Source organism: Rhinatrema bivittatum, chromosome 1, assembly GCF_901001135.1.
Source record: "Rhinatrema bivittatum chromosome 1, aRhiBiv1.1, whole genome shotgun sequence".
Taxonomy (NCBI): Eukaryota; Metazoa; Chordata; class Amphibia; order Gymnophiona; family Rhinatrematidae; genus Rhinatrema; species Rhinatrema bivittatum.
Window position 1 is genome coordinate 770,339,818 of NC_042615.1, and position 20,790 is coordinate 770,360,607.

The window sequence follows — 20,790 nt, forward strand, 5'->3', positions numbered from 1 at the left end:
TATCCACTAAAATCCTGGATCGGCGCGCTCAAGGCTATCGATTTTGTATAGCCTGCGCGCGCCGAGCCGCGCTGCCTCCCCCCGTTCCCTCCAAGGCCGCTCCGAAATCGGAGCGGCCTTGGAGGGAACTTTCCTTTGCCCTCCCCTCACCTTCCCCTCCCTTCCCCTACCTAACCCACCCGCCCGGCCCTGTCTACACCCCCCCCCTTACCTTTGTCGGGGGATTTACGCCTCCCGGAGGGAGACGTAAATCCCCGCGCGCCAGCGGGCCTGCTGCGCGCCGGGCCGCGACCTGGGGGCGGGTACGGAGGGCGCGGCCACGCCCCCGGGCCGTAGCCACGCCCCGTACCCGCCCCCAAAACGCTGCCGACACGCCCCCGGAACGCCGCGACGACCGGGCCCGCCCCCCGACACGCCCCCGGAACGCCCCCCTCCGAGAACCCCGGGACTTACGCGAGTCCCGGGGCTCTGCGCGCGCCGGGAGGCCTATGTAAAATAGGCTTCCCGGCGCGCAGGGCCCTGCTCGCCTAAATCCGCCCGGTTTTGGGCGGATTTAGGCGAGCAGGGCTCTGAAAATCCGCCCCTATAGTTCTATAAATCTCTTTAATCTGTCGCTAACTCAGTGTTAGCTTTGTTTAGTTAGCACTACTTATAACTACAATCTTTGCTTTATAATTCCTAATATCTATTTTATGACGTATATTGTAATTTCTTTGTACCATTATATTTGATGTTATTAATTTATAAACCATTGTAATGGGAATACAAATGACGGTATATAAAAAAATTTAAAATAAAATAAATAAATAAATAAGCATATTCATGGAGTGGTAAATGCCTAACACAGCTTAGTAAATGATCCCCTAGGTTTGGATCTGCCATCCCTTTCACCCACCTCTCAATCCGTGATCAATGATTGAAACCCTCTCAGAGGTAGACCGCTCTTCCTCTTGAACCTACTTGAACCTCTAGTCCTTCTGCTCTTCCTCTTCTTGAAGGCAGTAGGAGATATGCCTACCTCGTCCCTGCTCGGCACCTAGTTCTGAATGCTGCCATAGGAGATGCATGTGCAGCATTCTCTTTGAACCTCATTCTAAACTTGGCCGTTGAGAAGAGATCAAGTAAGCATATGTGCTCCTTCCTCCAAGAGAGTATAGATAGCTCAGGGGGGGTCAGGGTTTAGGGAGGTGGAAGGGAGAGGAGTCTGACGCCAGGGAGGGTGTATGAGTCTTTGATCGGAGCTCAGAGTAGGGGGCGAGAGGGAGAAGAATCTGGATTTGATTGGCCCATACCACATCCCTAGGAGCACCCATTATGTTTTAGCTGCTGAATAGCATTACAAAATTGTCAATTCCAAATCACTTGCTAGGCCAATAGGTATGCTGGTTGGTCTGATGCTCACTCTTGTGGAGGCTTTTCAGTTCTGGTAGACTGAGCTCTGTGGTTAAGATTCCGCCAGTCTTCTGCAGATTATCCATTTCTAATTTTAAATTATTAGCTAAGTTAAGGGAAAACAAGTCTAGGTAGCATATCTTCTAATATTATGGATGGACGGAATAAATAGTAATAAGATGACAGTGTTTCCTAGTGTCTTTTTTCTGTTTCAGATGATTCCCTATGAAATTACTATTCCATTTTCAACATTTTTTAGATCAGTTATCCACTTTGCTTGGAGTCACAAGTGATCCAGCTACATTTATTGCTCCATCAGGGTATAATGGTTTGGCTCTTCCAGATTTGAGAAATTATTACATTGTTGCTCTTTACAGTTCTACATTGGAGAGAACTTATTACTTAAAAATAGTGGGACTGCACAGCAGCAGAGGTTATGGAATATCTCACCTTTTGGTGTTGCTGGTAGGTAGATCTAGGTTCAGTAAGCTGGCAAGCAGACAAGTTATCCAGCTTAACGTTGGCCAGATAACTTGTCTAAAGTTAAACGGCTACATAAAGCCAGATAACTTTAAAGCCTAACTGGCTATGTGTGAGTATGAGTATAGCTAGAAGTGTCAGGAATGGATAAGAGAATAACTCACTCCAGGCTGGGGTTGTTCACTGACCGGGGGTGCGGAGTGTGGTGGGAAGGAGGGGGGGGGGGGGGGGGGGAAGGCAGGAGGGAGAGCATTTAAAACTGGAAAAGAACAAGGAGGAAGGGATGGAGAGCCTGATCTGCACTCCTTACAATATTATCTTGTAGACAGTTAGAAGGGAGTTTGGGGTGGGGCATTAATGGCCCAGAGGAGTCTTTTGTGAAATTTGTTGGGGGGGGGGAATTGGGCTGCAGCCCCCATTACATCTTGTTTTTTTCCTCTAAGCAGTGCTACTTAACTGGATGTTTTGTTTTTTTTTAAGATATCTGGTTAAGTAGCAAGTTATCCGGCCACACAAGGCCAGAAGGGGTAAAATAGAGTGCACACTTTTGAAAATGTCAAGCACACCTGCTATTTTGCTCCCTCAGCCTCACCATGCCCAAATGAATGCCTCTGTTCAACCAGGCTAAAGGTACACACACATTATGGAAGTCCATGCGTACTTTTATCCAGGCAGAGGAGGGCAAGCTTCAGCCAAGCTCTGAAAATAAGAGATGACTTTTGACACGCAGGTCTACAGTTCTCTAGCTAACTTACTGCCTGATTCACAAAGGCTTTTTTCCCATTCTGTGTCTATGGGAAAAATACCTTGATGATTCAGGCCCGTAGCCGGATAGAACTTAAAATCGGCTAAGTTATCCGGATAACCTAGGCCCACTCTGGAATGCCCCTGGAAAGTCGCTTTTTTATCTGGTTAGATTTTAGCTGGATAGTGACTTAGTCGCTTAAAATCTAGCAGCATAAGTGGCCCAATATTCAAAAACTTGCCAATTAGCCAGATAACCTGTGAGTTATCCAGTTACAGTTCTTTGAATATTGGCCTCCATATACTTTGGGCATTGCCTGGCTAATAAAATCTTAAATACATCAGTATTAAGTGCTCCTTTGATGACCTGAAAGAAATGTAGAACACCGCTGTATTCAGAATTTACAGTTTTAGCATTTTAATCTTTTTCAAGAGGCATATTTAGAGACATTGATATCTCAAGGAATTGGGGACCCTGGTCTCATCTCCTGTTTGCAAGCATGCTTGTTGTTCCTGATGATTATTATGACGTTTTATTATAGATTTACATTGGGTTTGTGCTTGGGTAAGAGGGCAATCATGAGATGCGACCCTCAGTCTGGAACAATAAGACAGTTGGGAATTCAGTGGCAAATGATTTTCAAATCAGTAGCCGAACCCCTGCAAGGCCACATGGAATTGGCCAGAGTTGCCTGACACATGCTGGAAGATCCATGCCGAAGCAAGTTTGATGGAACTGACAGTATTTTCAACCTTTTGGAAGAATGTCTCTGCTCACATAGGCCAGATTATAGTGGGATTCCATGCCCAGAAATCGCATCTGTTCACTTTGCTGGGATTTAACAGTTTGTTCTCTCCTCTAGTTATTTCTAAGAAACTATTAATGCAGTTTGTCCTGCTGGCTTCACGGATGATAATTGTTGCATATTGGAAGGATCTTTATAGACCCCATTCTGTTGCACAGTGGCTCAGTAAAGGATAGGACATTTTGTAATGGAACATTTAACTGCACTTAGAATAGGCACATGCTAGTTATATGCCTACATAGATGCAGTATGTTCATTTTTCAGAGAGATGTCATTTGACCGCCAAGCCAGCTGCCTTGTCTTCTTACTCTTTGCTCTAATTCACGCTTGAGGCTTGAGTTCAGTGTTTGTCGCTTTCATTTCTTGGTCTTTTCTTTTGAAATTAGGTTTCTCTGTTGCACACACAACAGAACTTGGGGGTGCGGGGGGGGGGGAGGGTTAATTTTCAGAGCTTGGCTGAAGCTTGCCCGCCTCTGCCTGGATAAAAGTACGCATGGACTTCCATAATGTGTGTACCTTTAGCCTGGTTGAACAGAGGCATTCATTTGGGCATGGTGAGGCTGAGGGAGCAAAATAGCAGGTGTGCTTGACATTTTCAAAAGTGTGTACTCTATTTTACCCCTTCTCCGATATCAGGTGCAAAGTACAGAGGTTCTTTTGGTGTATATACACACTACTTGCTAATTTTCAAAGGGAAACAGAGCATGTTGTTCTTTGAAATTGACCTCAGTGTAAGTACGCAAGCTAAAAATTCCCTTGTAAATAGCGAGACTGATGTACTAAAGTGCTCCAGATTTCATGCAGAAGATGCAATTTTCTGGAACTCAAATGCAAATAAGCCTGGTGGAAAACTTAATCATGAAAGTTTCCTATGGACAAAGTAAAAAAAAACAAAAACAAAACTACAACTCAATGAAGTGTAGTCATATTTCTTGTACAAACCAGTCTGTGAAGGCCTTGTCATGCATCATTTAGTACTGCAAGCATAGTTAATGAGTTGCATTGAATAAATTTGCATTGCAAGCAGTTTGCATAAAACTTTGCATGTGTAAACTTGCATGCAAAAGTTTATCATATACAAAGCCAAAAAGGTTTGCAAAATCTGCTTCTCACCTAAAAAGGGAAAATTGTGCACCTAAGTGTAACTTACATAGTCAAGTTGCCATTTTTAAAATACGCAAAACAGACTTTGCAACATTTGACTCATTTTAGTACATCAACCTTCAAAATTGCCTCCATTATCCATTGTTTTATGAATATTTTGTTTTCTGATCTGCATAATTACATTTGTGTGTATGAATAGCTAAAGGGTGTAGGTAATAGTGATCTAGGGAGGATAATTTTCAGCATCCTGCCTAGGGATAAAGAAGGCTTGAATGTATTAGCTTGCTTTGAAAATTTGCGGGTGTCCTTGGTACACACATGCATATAAGCACAAGAAGCTACTCCTGCCCCTTAGCAAGTGCAACTGTCTGCTTGCACATTTACACTCATACTTTTGAAAATGCAAAGTATGCACGTAAATGTTTTCTCATATCCTCTTCCACCCCTTGGACTGCCTACTGCGAGTGTTGGGTGAGGTGGGCAAATCCTTTTGAAAATTATCCCTTTAATTGTCAATATCCTTTTTTTTGTGCTGTTTTTCTGCTATGTACAAATGATACCATGCGCTGACAAGTGTTAATTTGTTATTTAATAAAGTTCACGTTTAAAAAAAAAAGCAAATATTTTACCTTTTACTTTCTACGTTTACCTATTTTTATCTTTTACTTGAGGTATAAGTGTTTGGGGTTCCTGACTGACTCTCAGTCTGTCAGCTGGACACCAGAAAACAGTAGGAGTGTCAAAGCTGTACAAATTTCCATAAAGCCTTGGAACATTTTTCGAAAGTTTTCTGAAATGCTTCAATAAATTTTCATTCTCTTAGGAGACAAAGCAGACTGGAAAAAAAAAATCATCATTGCCAAAGCCTATGTTCTACAAGAAATGATATAAAAAAAACTGTAAAATAAATCTCTAAAATTGTGGGGGGTAATTCTCAAAGGCACTTACATATATAAAACCCATATGTATGCGTGTAAGTGGTTCTTTGAAAATAGCCCCTGTGGGCATGCATGTAATAGTATCAATGGATCACAATTTTGCATGTATTTTTATGCACATAGGAGTGAATTTTCAAAGGGCAATATAAGTAATAGCAATTTTCAAAAGAAAATTTCTAAAACCTTTTGAAAATTCAGCCCTATGGAGTGAATTTTTGTAAGCAGTTCCGCACGGAAAAGTAGCAATTTTCGAAAGTCCATTTACCATGTAAAACCCACTTTTATGTGTGTAAGTCCACTTGAAAATTACCTCCATACTAAATACGCACTCTGAGGGGGAGTGGGCAGAGTTGGGGTAAGATCAGGATTTACATGCCTATTTTCGATTTTTGACAATATGCAAGTAAATCCACAGGCACGGAGGTATACTTGCTCTCAGTCAGGTATAGCTTGCTTCATGATTGACACCTGTGAATTTTCAAAGTGAATTTATGTGCTTAAATCTGCTTTGAAAATTCTGGGTAAACTCTGCAGGTCCATGCAGACTTTATTCTATGCAAGCTGTTTGAAAATTACCATCGCCTTCTACATTCTTCACAAATTTCCAGAGGCATAAGTAGGAAACAGTTGCAAAAGTGTAACATTGTTATTCTGGAAACTTGATCTGTTGGGGTCTTTGGGAAAAAAGGGGCTTGTGAAGTGTTGAGCTAGCATAACACATTGTCAAAAAATTACTGAGATGAATACAAAGGAATCAGTATCCACTTCTGCTGTGTATTATTAGTTTATTATCTCTATATTCAGTGTTTTTATACTTTGTTTAAATGTTATAGTGACATATTGATCTTCTAATTTTATTAACAGAACTACGGAGATGGGGCCCACTATGATCACATGACAAGCAGGGACCTTGGGTCACACTCGCACGACAATCTTTCTCCGCCATTTGTTAACTCCAGAATACAAAGTAAGACTATTACATTTATTAACTTGATTTTTGTTTTGTTCAGTACTTAAAGCAACAGTACTCACACACTGTTTTGTTTTGTTTTTTAATAACTTAATTTACCCTTAAAGCAAACAATCAGTAAGCTCCTCCCTGTTGTTCAAAGTTTTATTCCTTAAGAATAATGTGTAGGGTTTTTGAACACGTCTCCTTGCTTAGTCACTCTCATCGTTGTGGGTTACTCCGGTGAGGACCCTCATTAGAGCGCCGTGCACGCCTTGCTGTAGACGGGAATGTATAACAGATGAAGGAACCCAAGGAAGGATTTAAACTGGACAGCATGGGTCTGTTCCGATGACTCGGCCAGGGTGCTGGGCGCTGCCATGTGGGAGGGCTGGGTCGGATTCCTTTTATCTCAGGTGGCGCTTAGGATGCTGTGGAGACTGCATTCACAACACCCAGGTGGTGGAAAGGGAGGGGTCCCGAGCCTAGCCCCTGCAGTTCTGCCCGAGTGCCTTTGTGCACCGCTCCAGAGAGAACCATAGTGCCTAGCCCTCAACTGGAGGGACCGTTGCTGCGAACGCTGGGTTAGAAGAGAGGAGTTAACTTGAGCTGTTGTGTGGCAAGAAGGCTCATGGCATGGTAGTCCCAGCAGTGATTGTTTCTGGTTGATGTGGTAACTGAAAAGGAGCCGGAGGACGCTGCTGCAGCCAGTAAAAATGTGGTTGTGGCCTTACAAAAGAAAGATTACGCGGTGTCAGAAAGCAGCAGCGTCCTCCGGCTCCTTTTTAGCTGGTATTACTATGAATATGCATCATGAACAGTAAACTTTTTGAAATGTTCTCTCTTGGTGTGAGTACCATGTACTCTTAGAAGGAAAAAAAAAAGCTTTAAAGAAGGTGAAGAAAGTACCTCTGTATTGTAGGAGTGACTCTGCAGGAGTCTTGTTTCCTTATCGCTTGCACACAATCTTCCTGTAGAGCTTCTGGGATTACCGAGAGGTACAATGGAAGAAGCATAGAGGTTCCTGCTAGGGAGCACAACCACACTGATGGTTTGGTGTTTTGAACATGATGTATGGATTTGGGGAGAAAATGGCCCAATAATTAGTAAGTTTAGATTTAGTAAATGCTTAAAGAAGCATAATATTTTTGTTAGTCTACCAGCTTTAGCCAGTGATGACTGTTACGTCTGTGATCCTTAATTTAAAGCACTGAAATGGAGCTGCAAAAAATGTGTGCTGGCATACTGGGAAGATATCATTTTGAGTGTTCACTGAGATAGCCAAGGGAAGTGAGAATGATGAACGGAATGGAAGAGGTTGCTTATTCCCACTGAGCCGACAAACAGATTCCAGATTCAAATAAGTTGTGTTTTATTTACCATCTGCATAGACTGGAGGAGAGCAAGCCCACAGACTCTGCCGGCTTTTGACTCAGAAGTCAGGATCAGAGGCACATTGTTCAGACTGTTGTCATCCAGTGTGTGTAAATATCTAGATGTGGAAGGGTTGAAAGAAACAGCACATGCTGGAAACTTGTGAGCAGTGCCGTGAAGCTGTAGTTGTTGTAGTAGCAGTAGCAGCACCTGTCATCAGTCTTAGCTGCCGACCATTCATGGAGGTTTCATAAAAATTGAGAACTGAATCATCTTTAAAACAAAAGAATTACTTCATTTTACTCGCCTCGTGCTTACAACAGGTGCAAGGGTTTGTTAAAGAGACCAGAGAATATCAGAGAGTAAGAACTACGAGAGATCAAACAGTAGCAGAGCGTACAGACTATATTAGAGAACGTAAGCGTCCAGAGAGAAAGGGAAGGTACTAATTTACAGCAAAGGGTTATAGTGGGGAGGGGAGGGGATGAGAGGACGGTTGGGGAGGGAAGTTCAGTGGTAAGGTGGAGAAAGCACATGTTTGCAGTAACTAGGGAGCTGATGCAGAAAAAGGAGACAGCAGACAAACATACAGGAAGAATCCTACGTTACCACTGATCCCGCCAATGTTCCCACCCTCCTCCTCCTCCTCTTCTTCCTCTGTGTGTTTTCAGACTTAGCTAACTCTGTGCAGACTCTTTAATTGTCCAGTTGTGTTAAAATACATTTCAAAAGAAAATCTCAGAGCAAAACCCTTCACCTTAAAAAGGGGACCTGTATCCTTTAACCTGTAAAGAGACGAACCCTAGTACTCATGCAGAATATATCTATCTGTAATTATAAAGGAAAGTACATGCACATATACTGGATACAGGGAAGCGCACACTAAGAGCTGAATTAGCACAGGTCTGAAACTTGTGGGCATCAGAACCAGTCATCAAGGCAAATGCATCTCATGAATAGGCATTGTGGATATTTTGAAAACCTGACCAGCTGGTGGCACTCGAGGACTGGAGTTGCCTACCCCTGAATTAAGGCAGGGATGCTCAAAGCAAGCCTTGGGGCCCTCTAGCCAGTCAGGATTTCAGGATACCTCCAATAAATATGTATGAGATACATTTGCATGCATTGCCTCCAATGTATGCAAATGCTTCTCATGCATATACATTAGGGATATCCGGAAATGCTGACTGGCTGGTCCCGAGGACTGCTTTGAGCATCTCTGAACTAGGGGATTGTTCTTGCACCATTCACTTTTTTTGATTATAGTCAGTTTTCTGTATTTTTTTTATTGTTTCATATTATGTTGATTTTTTTCAGTATTTTGTTGGTAGATATTATTGTTAGTGCTTTGCAATTATGGTACCCTACCGAGGTAGGATTTTAAATTATTTTGAGTTTATTGGTACTATGTATTTTTATTTGATTGTTGAGATTTGTTTTCTAGTGTGGATTGTTTCTTGCTTTGAGCCTGTTATTGATGCAAATGAATAAAAAATATTTCAAATATATAAATAAATAAATATATTTGTACGCCCGATAGGGGAATTGTTTCCGTGCAGCAGCTTTGTCTTTTTCTGTATTTTTTAAAGCAGTAAAATGTTTAATTGAAATTGATTGACTAGTACATTTTACCATATTCTGACCTGAGCAAGAGAAAGCTAGTCAAGAAATGTATTAATTTAGGCCAATAAATGGTTTCCCTTATATATATTTTTTAAATGTTGTTAATCTTTAATTCTGGACATATGTATTTTTTAAATATTACATAACCCACAGAGGAGTCATCTTTCTTTTAAAGTGAAGTTTGCAGTTATTGTGGTTAATAAATACAAGTATAATTAATGAAATATATATTAATGACTTGGCAAACATCCTATGGATAGATATACAACTAAGGTCACATAATCAGTAATTTTTAATTGACCAGACATTTACTGGCTGCTATTGCAAGGGAATAATTTACTCTGAAGTTTTATTCAGTACAATAATTGTTAGTCAAGGTGACGTGTAACAGTTGGTAAAAATTGTGCATCAGATTTAAAATGAAAGACAGCAATTGATTATTCTTATAAAACATTTTTCAATATGTACTCTTTCTGTAACACTGGCTTTGTTTCTTTGATTTTTCTTGCTCTTTCTTCCACATCTCAGTTGGTTTCCTTCTTTTTGTCTCTCCTTCTGCCTTACCTTATTGTCATGTCATTCATTTATTCCAGCCTTCTCTAGCTTTTCTTTTTTCTGACTTTTTCCATTATATTTGTGACATAAAGGACATAACAGTATTTTTCCAATGGAAAAAATCCATGGTTAGAGAGAACATTTAGGAGTCTAAAAGAGAGCACAGATATGAAAGAGGGCAAGAGGAAGAAGGTGCCGTGATACAGATCAAAGCAAACAGTCCCAGCACGAGTCGTATACAAAGCAGAACAACTCTTAAGATGAGCCCCCTTTATAAAGCATCTGTAGTAAGTGAGCTAATCTCAAGAGTTCAGGCTTTCTAATGAAATCAGAAAAGTGCTGTGGTTCCCAAAACACACAGTTCCTGCTATCTTGGCGCTATCTTACTCACCTCCCATCTTCCCCCATTGCTCTCTTTTCTTCCCAATTTTTTTTTCCACTTTGCTTTACCTCCTTCCCACTGTGTCAGTAAAAGCCTTTTCCAGGATGAGCTTAGATTTGTTTTAGGTAGAGTTTTTTTTCTATGGCATGTTTTAAAAAACAAAACAGAAGAACGAAGAACAAGTTGACCCCAGAAACATTTGTGGAACAGATCACTCTTAAGGAATTAAGGTAATGTGTTTCTGCTCAACGTTCGATCGATTTAGTTTCAAATTTTAGTTGAATAGCAATAGTGAATATATTTTGAGTTGAATCAATGCTTGTAGTCCTCTAAAAGGCAGTAAAAGCTGCTCATTTTTATTGTGGCTGATAAATGAGTTTTGTTAAAATAAATATATGATGCAAACATGTTAGCAATCCATCTGCTTGGCCAAGATCACACCCATCTACCGCTCTCATCAGTAAACTAACTGAAATGCCTGAATGCACACCACTGAATGTGAGCCAAGAAAAATGCAAAACGGTAACTGGGGTTTATCACTCTGGACTATAATATGTTCCTTAAAATGTCTTTTTCAAATATGCTTTGCCTTTTGGCAGTAGGAAATCTGCCATTTGTTTAATGTATGGATCAGTGATTTAAGTCAGCATTGGAAGACTTTTGTGTATGTTTCATGGACCTGATGCTTTATGCTCTCTGAAACAATACTGAGTGTTTTTCACACTAAAGCTCCCACATTTAAGCATGGTTACAGTTCAGATTATCAGTACTCATTTCAATTGCTGGTGAATTTGACAGGTAGTCCATTTTCCCTGTAGACTGACATATATGTTGTTTACTTTACACATTAGTGTGCCAGAATTACAAGTAAAGATTCACTACCCTTATCCCTCGTCTCCTGCAGCATTTGAGATAAGTATAAAGAATCCTTGTCAAGTTCGCAGAAGAATTAGCAGTAGGGTCTGCCTGGCAGGCTATATGTTCTTCCTCTGCTAGCTAGTTACAAAGCAGGGGGGAGGGGTTCCCCAAGGGCAAGTGACTAGCCAGTAGCCCCCTGCCCCCCCAGTTCTTCCTCTCTCATCCAAATACAAAATAGATTTCACAGGGCACCAAAAGATATGGGAGACAGGAGGAGAGAGAGAAAGAGAGACTTGAGTGCCTAAAAATAAATCCATCTTTCTTTATGCAAGGCAAATGTATTTCCAAGCAATAGGTTCCCAAAGGAGAAAGGTGTTTGCTGTTATTGAAATTGTTTATGTGGCCAAAGACCACTGTAGATATTCAGAATCAAGGCTGAAGAGTAGACTGTTCCTCAGAATTTTTGTGGAGCTAACCATTTGTTTTGCTTTGAGTGTAGAGTTCCTATTTGTGAAGTTTGAGGCAGTAGCAGACTGTGTGGTGCTGTCATTGCATGGGTGGGCATAGAGAGGGGAATAGTCAGAAACCAGTGTCCTTCTGAGGCAGGGCAGTCAGATTTCTCCTTTGGCTTCGCCCTTGCATGCTCCGTTTTTTTTCTCCAAACATATCTTCTTACAACATTCTTTGAAGATCAAATTGACACAAGACAGACAGTTCCAAACCCACAGTCATGTCAGTTTTCTGCTCTCCTGGAACTTTCTGCTTTCCTTTGACTACCTCATCTGGAGTAATAGGTCTCCCATTGACAAGCAATCCCCATGTACTAGGTTTAGTTGTGAACCCCTTGGAAGCGAGGAAGGGGAATGAGCATGCTCAGTTTAACATACCCATGCTATTTAGCTTGTCCTCAATAAGTAACGTGCTCACAATATTTAGCCAATGTATTTTCGGATTCCTGTTCTTGAGAATAGCATCACCATGCTATTTCTGAAACCTTGTACCACAAGCATGCTAAATTGTTTTGCAACATTTGTTAATAGAAACATTCATAAAACACTTTTTGTAAACTCATGCAAAATTGGTTTTGTACAAGTTTTATTGCTTAGTCTGCAATATCTCTGTGGAGAAACACTAATTGCTAATGGCAGTGTTCATGGAGGTGAAGTATCACTACAGCGAACGATGTCAGCGTCTGGACTAATACTCTGGACTGGGTTGTTAGTATAAATCCAGTAATGCAGAAATGATTTCCTTTTGTAAACAAGCCCTATGAGGATAATTTTATAACTGTATGGCTAGGGGTAAAGTCTGCTTGTTCACTTTTATATGCAGACTTTATCCCAGCATTTTCAAAGCATAACTTGTACACACGTAGATTTGAAAGTCAAATTTTATGCCCAACATTGCCCATGTTTGCTCCGGCTCAGTAAAACTAGGCAGCTAGATTTAACCATACTAAGGGGTTCATTTTTCACCTCTGGGGATTGGGCTGGGCAACTTAGATATCCTGCTAGATCCCTTTGAAAATTGTCCTCTAAGTGATCCCGAGTGAAGCAGGAAAAGCCTTCATTAAATTTCACAATCCATTTTCACTTTTTAGTAACTTACAGATATAGACTTTCAACCAGAAATCTGAACAAATATTACCAGAGAATGAAAAAAACTAAGGTACTGGCTTCTGGAGCAGCTATAAATTAAACCCCAAGCCATTCTCGCACATTGTTTCAAGGAGTGCTTTCCTCAGATGAGAGAAGATGTCTTCTTTTTGCTGCTATAGATAATGTTGTCTGATCCAACACACTAAACAGTTTAGGGATCTTAAGGTCAAAGGAGTTCTATGAAAAGTTGGCTGTGTTATATGCATCAACATCTTGAAGCAGATTGTAGCCAGGAGATGGGGATAGAAATAAAATTCATCAATGAAAAAAACACCACCACATTTCTTAGATACTCCCCATTCACCATTCTCTCATCTTTTAAGGGAAATAATGGGACCCAAATTGGGAATTTGCAGTTACTCCCTACCCCATGATTATATGGACAACTTATTGGCTATCATTTACTTCCTGTTTACCCAGCTGATCACTACCTCTATAATCAGCTCATAGGCTTAGAATCAATGAATTATAAAATGCTAATTAATGAGTCACTTCTAGTCTACCATACAGGTATTAAGTCAGCTATCACAGGGACTGCAGGTCTGGTTTATTTGCGTTTATTTTTTGGTACTGGTTTTAATTGAAATGTTTTTGTGTTAGTTTTTCAATAACTGGCAGGGACACAGCGTAAAATATGTAAATTAGAGCTTCTTTCCTTTCTGCCAAGCAATAATTAACTGCCGGGATTTATCAAAACTAAATTCACTATGGCGGATAATAATGCTCAAGTTCCAAGCAAAAAAAAAAAAAAGGGGGTTGCTTGTGTGAAAACTCAAGTTTTATTTTCTGCTCAATCTTCCGAGTCCTGGAAGGTCAGCTAGAAGCTTTAGGGTAAATGAGAAATGTAGAAAGTCATTAGGAGAGTGTCCAGTGTGTCCCAGTGTCACTGCATATGTTCCCTCTACGATGCAGGTGGCACAGCGTTCATGAGTGATGGCAGAAGCCTGTGAGTTTCTGGTGCAGTGTGACATCGTACTGTTCTGGCAGGACCCGTAGAAGCATTCTGCGGCAGTCAGAGCACATTTGTAGGGGACAGCCATCTTCTCTATGAAATAAATTCCTCGGTGCTAATGGTGCAGTTTTCATTCTTTCATTTTCAGTTGCATTTTGTGAATTATGGAGGCTTGCTTTTGGTCATTTGTTTGTTTCTTTTCCTGCTGGTTGTATCTTGCCAGTGATTCACTTGTCTGTCTACTTTGACCTGTTGCTAAACCCTTCACGGGCTTAATGGAATATGTCACTGTCAGGATTATAAGGTTGGAAGCTGAACGCAACGTTGAAAGAAGCTGCTTGGTTTATGAGTTTAGAATCTCATCAAGGTTTTGGTTGATGTTTTGATTTTGTTCCTGTGGTTCTCTCTGACAACTGTTGTTCCGTTGTGATTCAGCTCCATTACTTTCCACATTCTAGGGAGGTAATTTAGGTTGCATTCTTTTCAAAGCATGTGTGACCCTTCTTTGGCCTTATCCCAGTTTTCAGTCTGGAGGTGAACCCTCACACTGTCAGCCCTGTTTAAAATTCTGCATCTCTCTTTGCTGGAATTTCCTGCTACCTTCAGCAAAAATTGAAGAGTGGAAGGAACAGGAAGAAAGACATTTAGGATTTTTTTTTTTAACATCTTAAATACACTGATTTATTTTTTTAGCCCAAAAGATTTCTTATGTTCTTTGGGCTTACTCCTCATTTGGAACTGGCCTCTATTGTGCTGTTGATACCTTGAGCCTTCTTTCGTATTTACCTTGGCGTTGGGATCAAGCTTCAAGGCCTGGTCCTGATACCTAGGCCCACTCTGAAGCCTCTGCCTTGAGTAGGCCTAGGTTGCGGTATGTTGCTGGGACTTCAGCATAGGCCCTAAGCAAGACCCAGACTTCAAGGCCTGGACCTGATGTCTATGCCTCGGCCTAGGCCAGAACCTGGGCCCGGGCCTGATGCTGGGCCCTCGGCCCAGATTAAGGCCTGATGCCGATGCCTGAACTGGAGGTTGGGTCCTGACATCTGGACTTTGGCCTAGGCCATGGGCCATGGGCCCGGGCCTAGGTACGATGCCATATCCCGGTCTGGAGATTGGGTCCTGATGCTGGGGCCTCAGCCTGGACTCAGTCCCAAAGCTGGGGCTGGGCTGGATGCCAGGTCCCAATGTCAGCCCAGTGACAGACCCTGCCCCAGTGCCCAGGCTTCAGAGGTCTTCTGTGTTCTGTCTTCTTTTTTCTTCGATGAAATGATACCCTCCGCTTGGGAAGCGTCTGATTTAATTAACTCTAAGGCCTGGGTGCTGGGCCTGGACCTGACCATGGGCTGAGGCCCCAGAGTCAGGACTTAGGCACCAGGCCTGGGTCTGGACTGAGGCTCTGAAGTCGGGACCCAGTCTTTGAACCAGGCTGCAGCATTGGGCCTGGGTCTGGGCTGAGGCCCTAGCATTGGGATCTGGTCTCCAAGACCAGGCTGTGGCATCAGGCCTAGGCCTGGGCCTGGTCCCTGGCATAGGCTGAGGCCCAGATGATAGACCCAGCCTCTGGGTCTGGCCACAGTATCAGGCCTGGGTCTGAATGGACTGCGATGCTGGATCCCTGACAGAGCAGATTCTTTTTTTCAATTCTTGGCTCTCAGTCAGGCCTTGGTGTTATGCCCGGCCTTGGCTGAGACTCCAGCATCATGCTCGAGCCTAGATTGCGGCTCCAGCATTGCACTCGGGCTGAGGCCACAGCTCCTGCGTTGGCCCATGGCCCATGCGTAGGCAAATCCCGAACATCATGCTCTGGCATAGGCATGGCCCCTGCTTTGAGTCTTGGACTATTCTCTAGGCATGGCTTGGCTTTGGCCCTGAGCTTAGGCCCAATGGATTAATTTTTTTGTTTCCAAAGCAAAATGTGAAAACCAACAAAATTTCGTTGGATTTTCAATCATTTCTATTTGAGAATGAAATGAAACGAATCAGGAAATTTCATCTCCTTTCCAATTTTGTTTCTCCCAAATGTCCATCCCTTGTGTGTTTACTCTTTGAAAGAGCAAACAATTGATTTGCGTTTACCTATTCCACTTCACTCATTATTTTAGAGACCTCTATCATATCTCCCCTCAGATTTCTCTTCTCCAGGCTGAAGTGTCTAATGGGAATCATTCCATCCCCTTTATCATTCTGGTGCCCTTCTCTGTACCTTTTCTAATTCTGCTATATCTTTTTTGAGATGAGGTGACCAGAGCTGGACACAGTACTCAAAATGAGATTGCACCATGGAGCGATATAGGGGTATTATGATATTCTCTGTTTTATTCTCCATTCTTTTCCTAATAATTCCTAGGATTCTAGTTGCTTTCTTGGCCCCTGCTGCCCACTGAGCAGACGATTTCAACGTATTATCAATGATGATACCTACATCCTTTTCCTGAATGGTGACTCCCAACATGGAACCTTGTATTGTATAGCTATAATGTGGGTTATTCTTCCCTAAGGCATTACTTTAGACTTGTTCACATTAAATTTCATTTGCCTTTTGCATGTTCAGACTTCCAGTTTTGCAGAGTGTTCTTGCAATTTTTCACAATCCTCTTGTGATTTAACAACTTTGAATAATTTTGTGTCCTCAGCAAATTTCATCACCTCACACGTTGTTCCCATTTCCAGGTCATTTATAAATACATTAAAAGGCACTGGGGCAGATCCATGAGGCATTCCAACTCCAATATTCACCATTCTCCATTGGGAAAATTTACCTTTTAGCCCTAATCTCTGTTTTCTATCTTTTAACCAATTTGCAATCCACCTTAGAACACTACCCCCTATCCCAGGGCCGGTTCTATCATGAGGCAAGGTGAGGCTGTGGCCACAGGCGGCGGAATTTTGAAGTGGCAAAAATTGCCTCTCCAAAACACCTCCACCGCCACTGCCTCACCCTGCCCGATCCGCTCAGTGACAAAACACGTCCCTAACCCCGAGTAGCAGGAGTCAAATTTATTGACTGGCCCCCGGCAGCAGGAGATAATGTCAGGATAAATGTGACTCCTACTGCCCAGGGTTAGGGACATGTGTTACCACTGAATGGATCGAGCAGGGGTTTGGTTTATCCCTGCCAAATCCGCTCAGTGGCAACAACCTGGAAAAGAATGCATACATTTTAATTATGTGGGGAGGGGAGGGAAGGGGGAATGAAAGGCTGTAAGGTTTGTTTAGGGCATTTAATACCCTTGTATCAGCCTTAAGAGAGAGTGTGTCACACACATAGACTCCCATCAATTACCAACCTCTCTCTCCCCAAGGAGAAAGGTGGGAGGCAGGCAATAGGAAATGGAGGAGTCCTATTTCTAAACCCAAGGGGTGAGGTGACCTTTCGGCTGCTCCGCCCCTTTAAACATTTAAACATTTCTCCTAAGCCTCCTAGTGTGGACGCTGAAGACTGACAACAAAAAATAACAGGCCCAAAACTGAGTGGTTAGAGCAATGGGCTGCAAGCAAAGGAAGCCAGGGTTCAGATCCTATTGCCATTCCTCCATTGCCTTCCCCCTGCCTTGGCCCTCAGTGATTTCACCTGCACCAGGCCTTGGGGGGGGGGGGGGGCACCATTTCATCCTTCGCCTCAGGCAGCAGAATGCCTTGAGCCACCTCTGTCCTATCCCATGACTTTTTAATTTCCTAAGAAGTCTCTCATGAGGGACTTTGTCAAATGCTTTCTTGAAGTCCAGCTATACTATATCAACTGGCTCTCATTTATTTATGCCCTCAAAAAATCATAGCAGATTAATGAGGCAAGACTTCCCTTGACTAAATCAATATTGGCTTTGTCCCATTAAATTATGCCTATATATATGTTCAGCAATTTTATTCTTTATGATAGTTTCTACGATTTTGCTTGGTACAGACATCAGAATCACTGGTCTGTAGTTTCCTGGATTACCCCTTGATGCCTTTTTAAAAATAGATGTTACATTGGCAACCATTCAGTCTTCAGATACCAGCAATGATTTTAATGATAGTTTATAGATTACTAATAGCAGGTCCACAATTTCATTTTTCAGGTCTCTCAGAACTCTGGTATATATACCATTTGGTCCAGGTAATTTGATACTCTTTTTTTTGTCAATTTGCCCTATTACATCTTCCAGGTACACTGAGATTTTTTCAGTTCTGCTGAATCATTACCTTTAAATATCATGTATAGTATGGGTATCTCTCTTACATCTTCCTCAATGAAGACTGAAACAAAGAATTCATTTAGTCTTTGTGTAAGACTTTGTGTGGTCTTTGTGTTAAGTGTAAAACATTGATAAGAAGGCGAAGAGAGAATTTGAAATGAAGTTGGCCATAGAGGCAAAAACGCATAATAAAATCTTTTTAAAATATATCCAAAGCAAAAAACCTGTGAGGAAGTCGGTTGGACCATTAAATGACCGAGGGGGAAGATAAGGCCATTGCAGAAAGATTAAATTAATTCTTTGCTTCCGTGTTTACTAATGAGGATGTTGGGGAGATACCAGTTCCGGAGATGGTTTTCAAGGGTGATGAGTCAGACAAACTAAACCAAATCACTGTGAACCGGGAAGATGTGGTAGGCCAGATTGACAAACTAAAGAGTAGCAAATCACCTGGACCGGATGGTATCCTAGGGTACTAAAGGAACTCAAAAATAAAATTTCTGATCCATTAGTTAAAATTTGTAACCTATCATTAAAATCATCCATTGTACCTGAAGACTGGAGGGTGGCCAATGTAACCCCAATTTTTAAAAAGGGCTCCAGGAGTGATCTGGGTAACTATAGACCAGTGAGCTTGACTTCAGTGCCGGGAAAAATAATGGAAACTATTCTAAAGATCAAAATCGTAAAGCATATAGAAAGACATGATTTAATGGAACACAGTCAACATGGATTTACCCAAGGGAAGTCTTGCCTAACAAATCTGCTTCATTTTTTTTGAAGGGGTTAATAAACGTGGATAAAGCTGAACCAGTAGATGTAGTGTATTTGGATTTTCAGAAGGCGTTTGACAAAATCCCTCATGGGAGGCTTCTAAGAAAACTAAAAAGTCATGGGATAGGAGGCAATGTCCTTTCGTGGATTATAAACTGGTTAAAAAACAGGAAAGAGTGTAGGTCAATTTTCTCAGTGGAAAAGGTAAACCGTGGAGTGCCTCAGGGATCTGTACTTGGATCGGTGATTTTTAATATATATGTAAATGATCTGGAAAGGAATACGATGAGTGAGGTTATCAAATTTGCTGACAATACAAAATTATTCAGAGTAGTTAAATCACAAGCGGATTGTGAGACATTACAGGAGGACCTTGCAAGACTAGAAGATTGGGCTTCCAAATGGCAGATGAAATTTATTGTGGACGGTGCAAGGTGTTGCACATAGGGAAAAATAACCCTTGCTGTAGTTACACGATATTAGGTTACCTTAACATATGTGTGTGTGTATGTGTAAAAGGCAATTTGACAAGAAATCTTAGAAAGAAAAATAATTTGGAAAACACCATAGGGAAAAGAGGGCTTCATGTTAAGGGAAGAGATGTAATCAGTGTAGGGGAGGGAGACACTTTGAAATTAATAGAGAAGTTTCTAGTAAATGTCTGATGAATACTTTCAGCTCTGAGCAGCAGGCCTCTGACAAGATGGTAACAAAGTCTTTTGTCAGAAATTCAAATCTGAGTGTATTTTATTGCAAAGATTTTTATTTTCTCCTCAGTGTCCCAAAATGAAATCAGGAATAGTAAAAAAAAAAAACCCCAAAAAAAGCAACTGGAGGAAGTAAATCCATTTCTGACAGAACATCCTTTCAAATGCAAATAGATAGGTGCATCCCAGCTCCTGAATAAGGCTGGATCTTTCCATCAAATATGCTGCAATGTGGTTCTGCAGCTTTCTGGCCTTCGCCAGGAATGATGTAGGGCTGTACAGAGGAAAAGAATGGACTTTCCCTTAGTAACAGAAATTTTCAGGCTCCTGATTTATAATCTGCAAAGCAACAGAGATAAGAGTGTGGCTTTAAATCTTGAGAGAGAGAGAGAGAGAGAAAGAGATGATAAAAAATTTCCTACTGATCCTAGGGAAGGTGAAACCAAACTGAGAGTGCTATGGAAGAGAAGCAGCGGGATAAGAGGATATTGAGTTGTCTGGTTTTAGTGAAGATCACAAATGGTCAACTAAGTGAATCCTAGTGGCGAGCTAAGCTAGTCAGTCATTTTCCAAACTGCAGGTGTCCTTTTAATTCTTTTTATTTTTATTTTTATTTTAATGTCTTCGAGCAACTTGACAGACTTCTCCGGTCTGTGCCTTAGAAACAGATTCAGATATACATGTACCACATCTTTCTTCATTTGTCACACCTTGGTCATTTTATGTGTTTCAGGTGTATAAAGGATGCAGAGGGATTGGCACTGCTCCTTTGTCAGTGTTTCAGGGTAAAAGTACCATTACTACAACTTGTTTTTTGTTTTTTAGGTGCAGCTTTTGAAAAGCATCTTTGGGCGGGCAACTTTCAAAAGCATTTGCCCAGATAAATATTTATCTGCCTGGGTTAAAAAAAAAAAAAAGCCTGACTGAAATTCTCCCTCGGGAATGTGACTGAAAATAGGCGTGGGTTCCATAGTTCGTATGCTTTTAGCCAGCATTTAAAAGGAGCATTCGTGTTGGAAGGGTATAGCTTGGGAGACGAGGACAACCCACGTGCATGCACTGTTTTGCTCCTCCCCCACTGCTCTCATTAACAGCAGGTGCCAAGTACACAGATGCATTTCATGGCTGCGCCTGGCACATGCTAGTGCTTGAAGAGACAGAATGCAGCTAGTTTCTTTTTGAAAATGTGTGCATGAAAACCGCTTCATAATATGTAATTGCATGGGGTGTTTGAAAATTTCAGCTTAGTATACTACTGGAAATATCCATAATTTCACTCCTTTCTTCTCAGTGTTTAGATAGAATATCCATGTCCTTCA

General features: G+C 41.6%; 1 protein-coding gene across 4 annotated transcripts in view; it reads left to right on the plus strand.

The window, feature by feature from the left end:
* Window positions 1-20,790, plus strand: part of TCF4 (transcription factor 4) — an 815,154-nt gene that overhangs the window by 245,406 nt on the left and 548,958 nt on the right. For all 4 annotated transcript variants that reach the window (XM_029579771.1, XM_029579775.1, XM_029579788.1 and 1 more), the window contains exon 4: window positions 6,329-6,431. In XM_029579771.1, coding sequence (XP_029435631.1) covers window positions 6,329-6,431 — 103 coding nt within the window. The remainder of the gene's footprint in view (window positions 1-6,328; window positions 6,432-20,790) is intronic.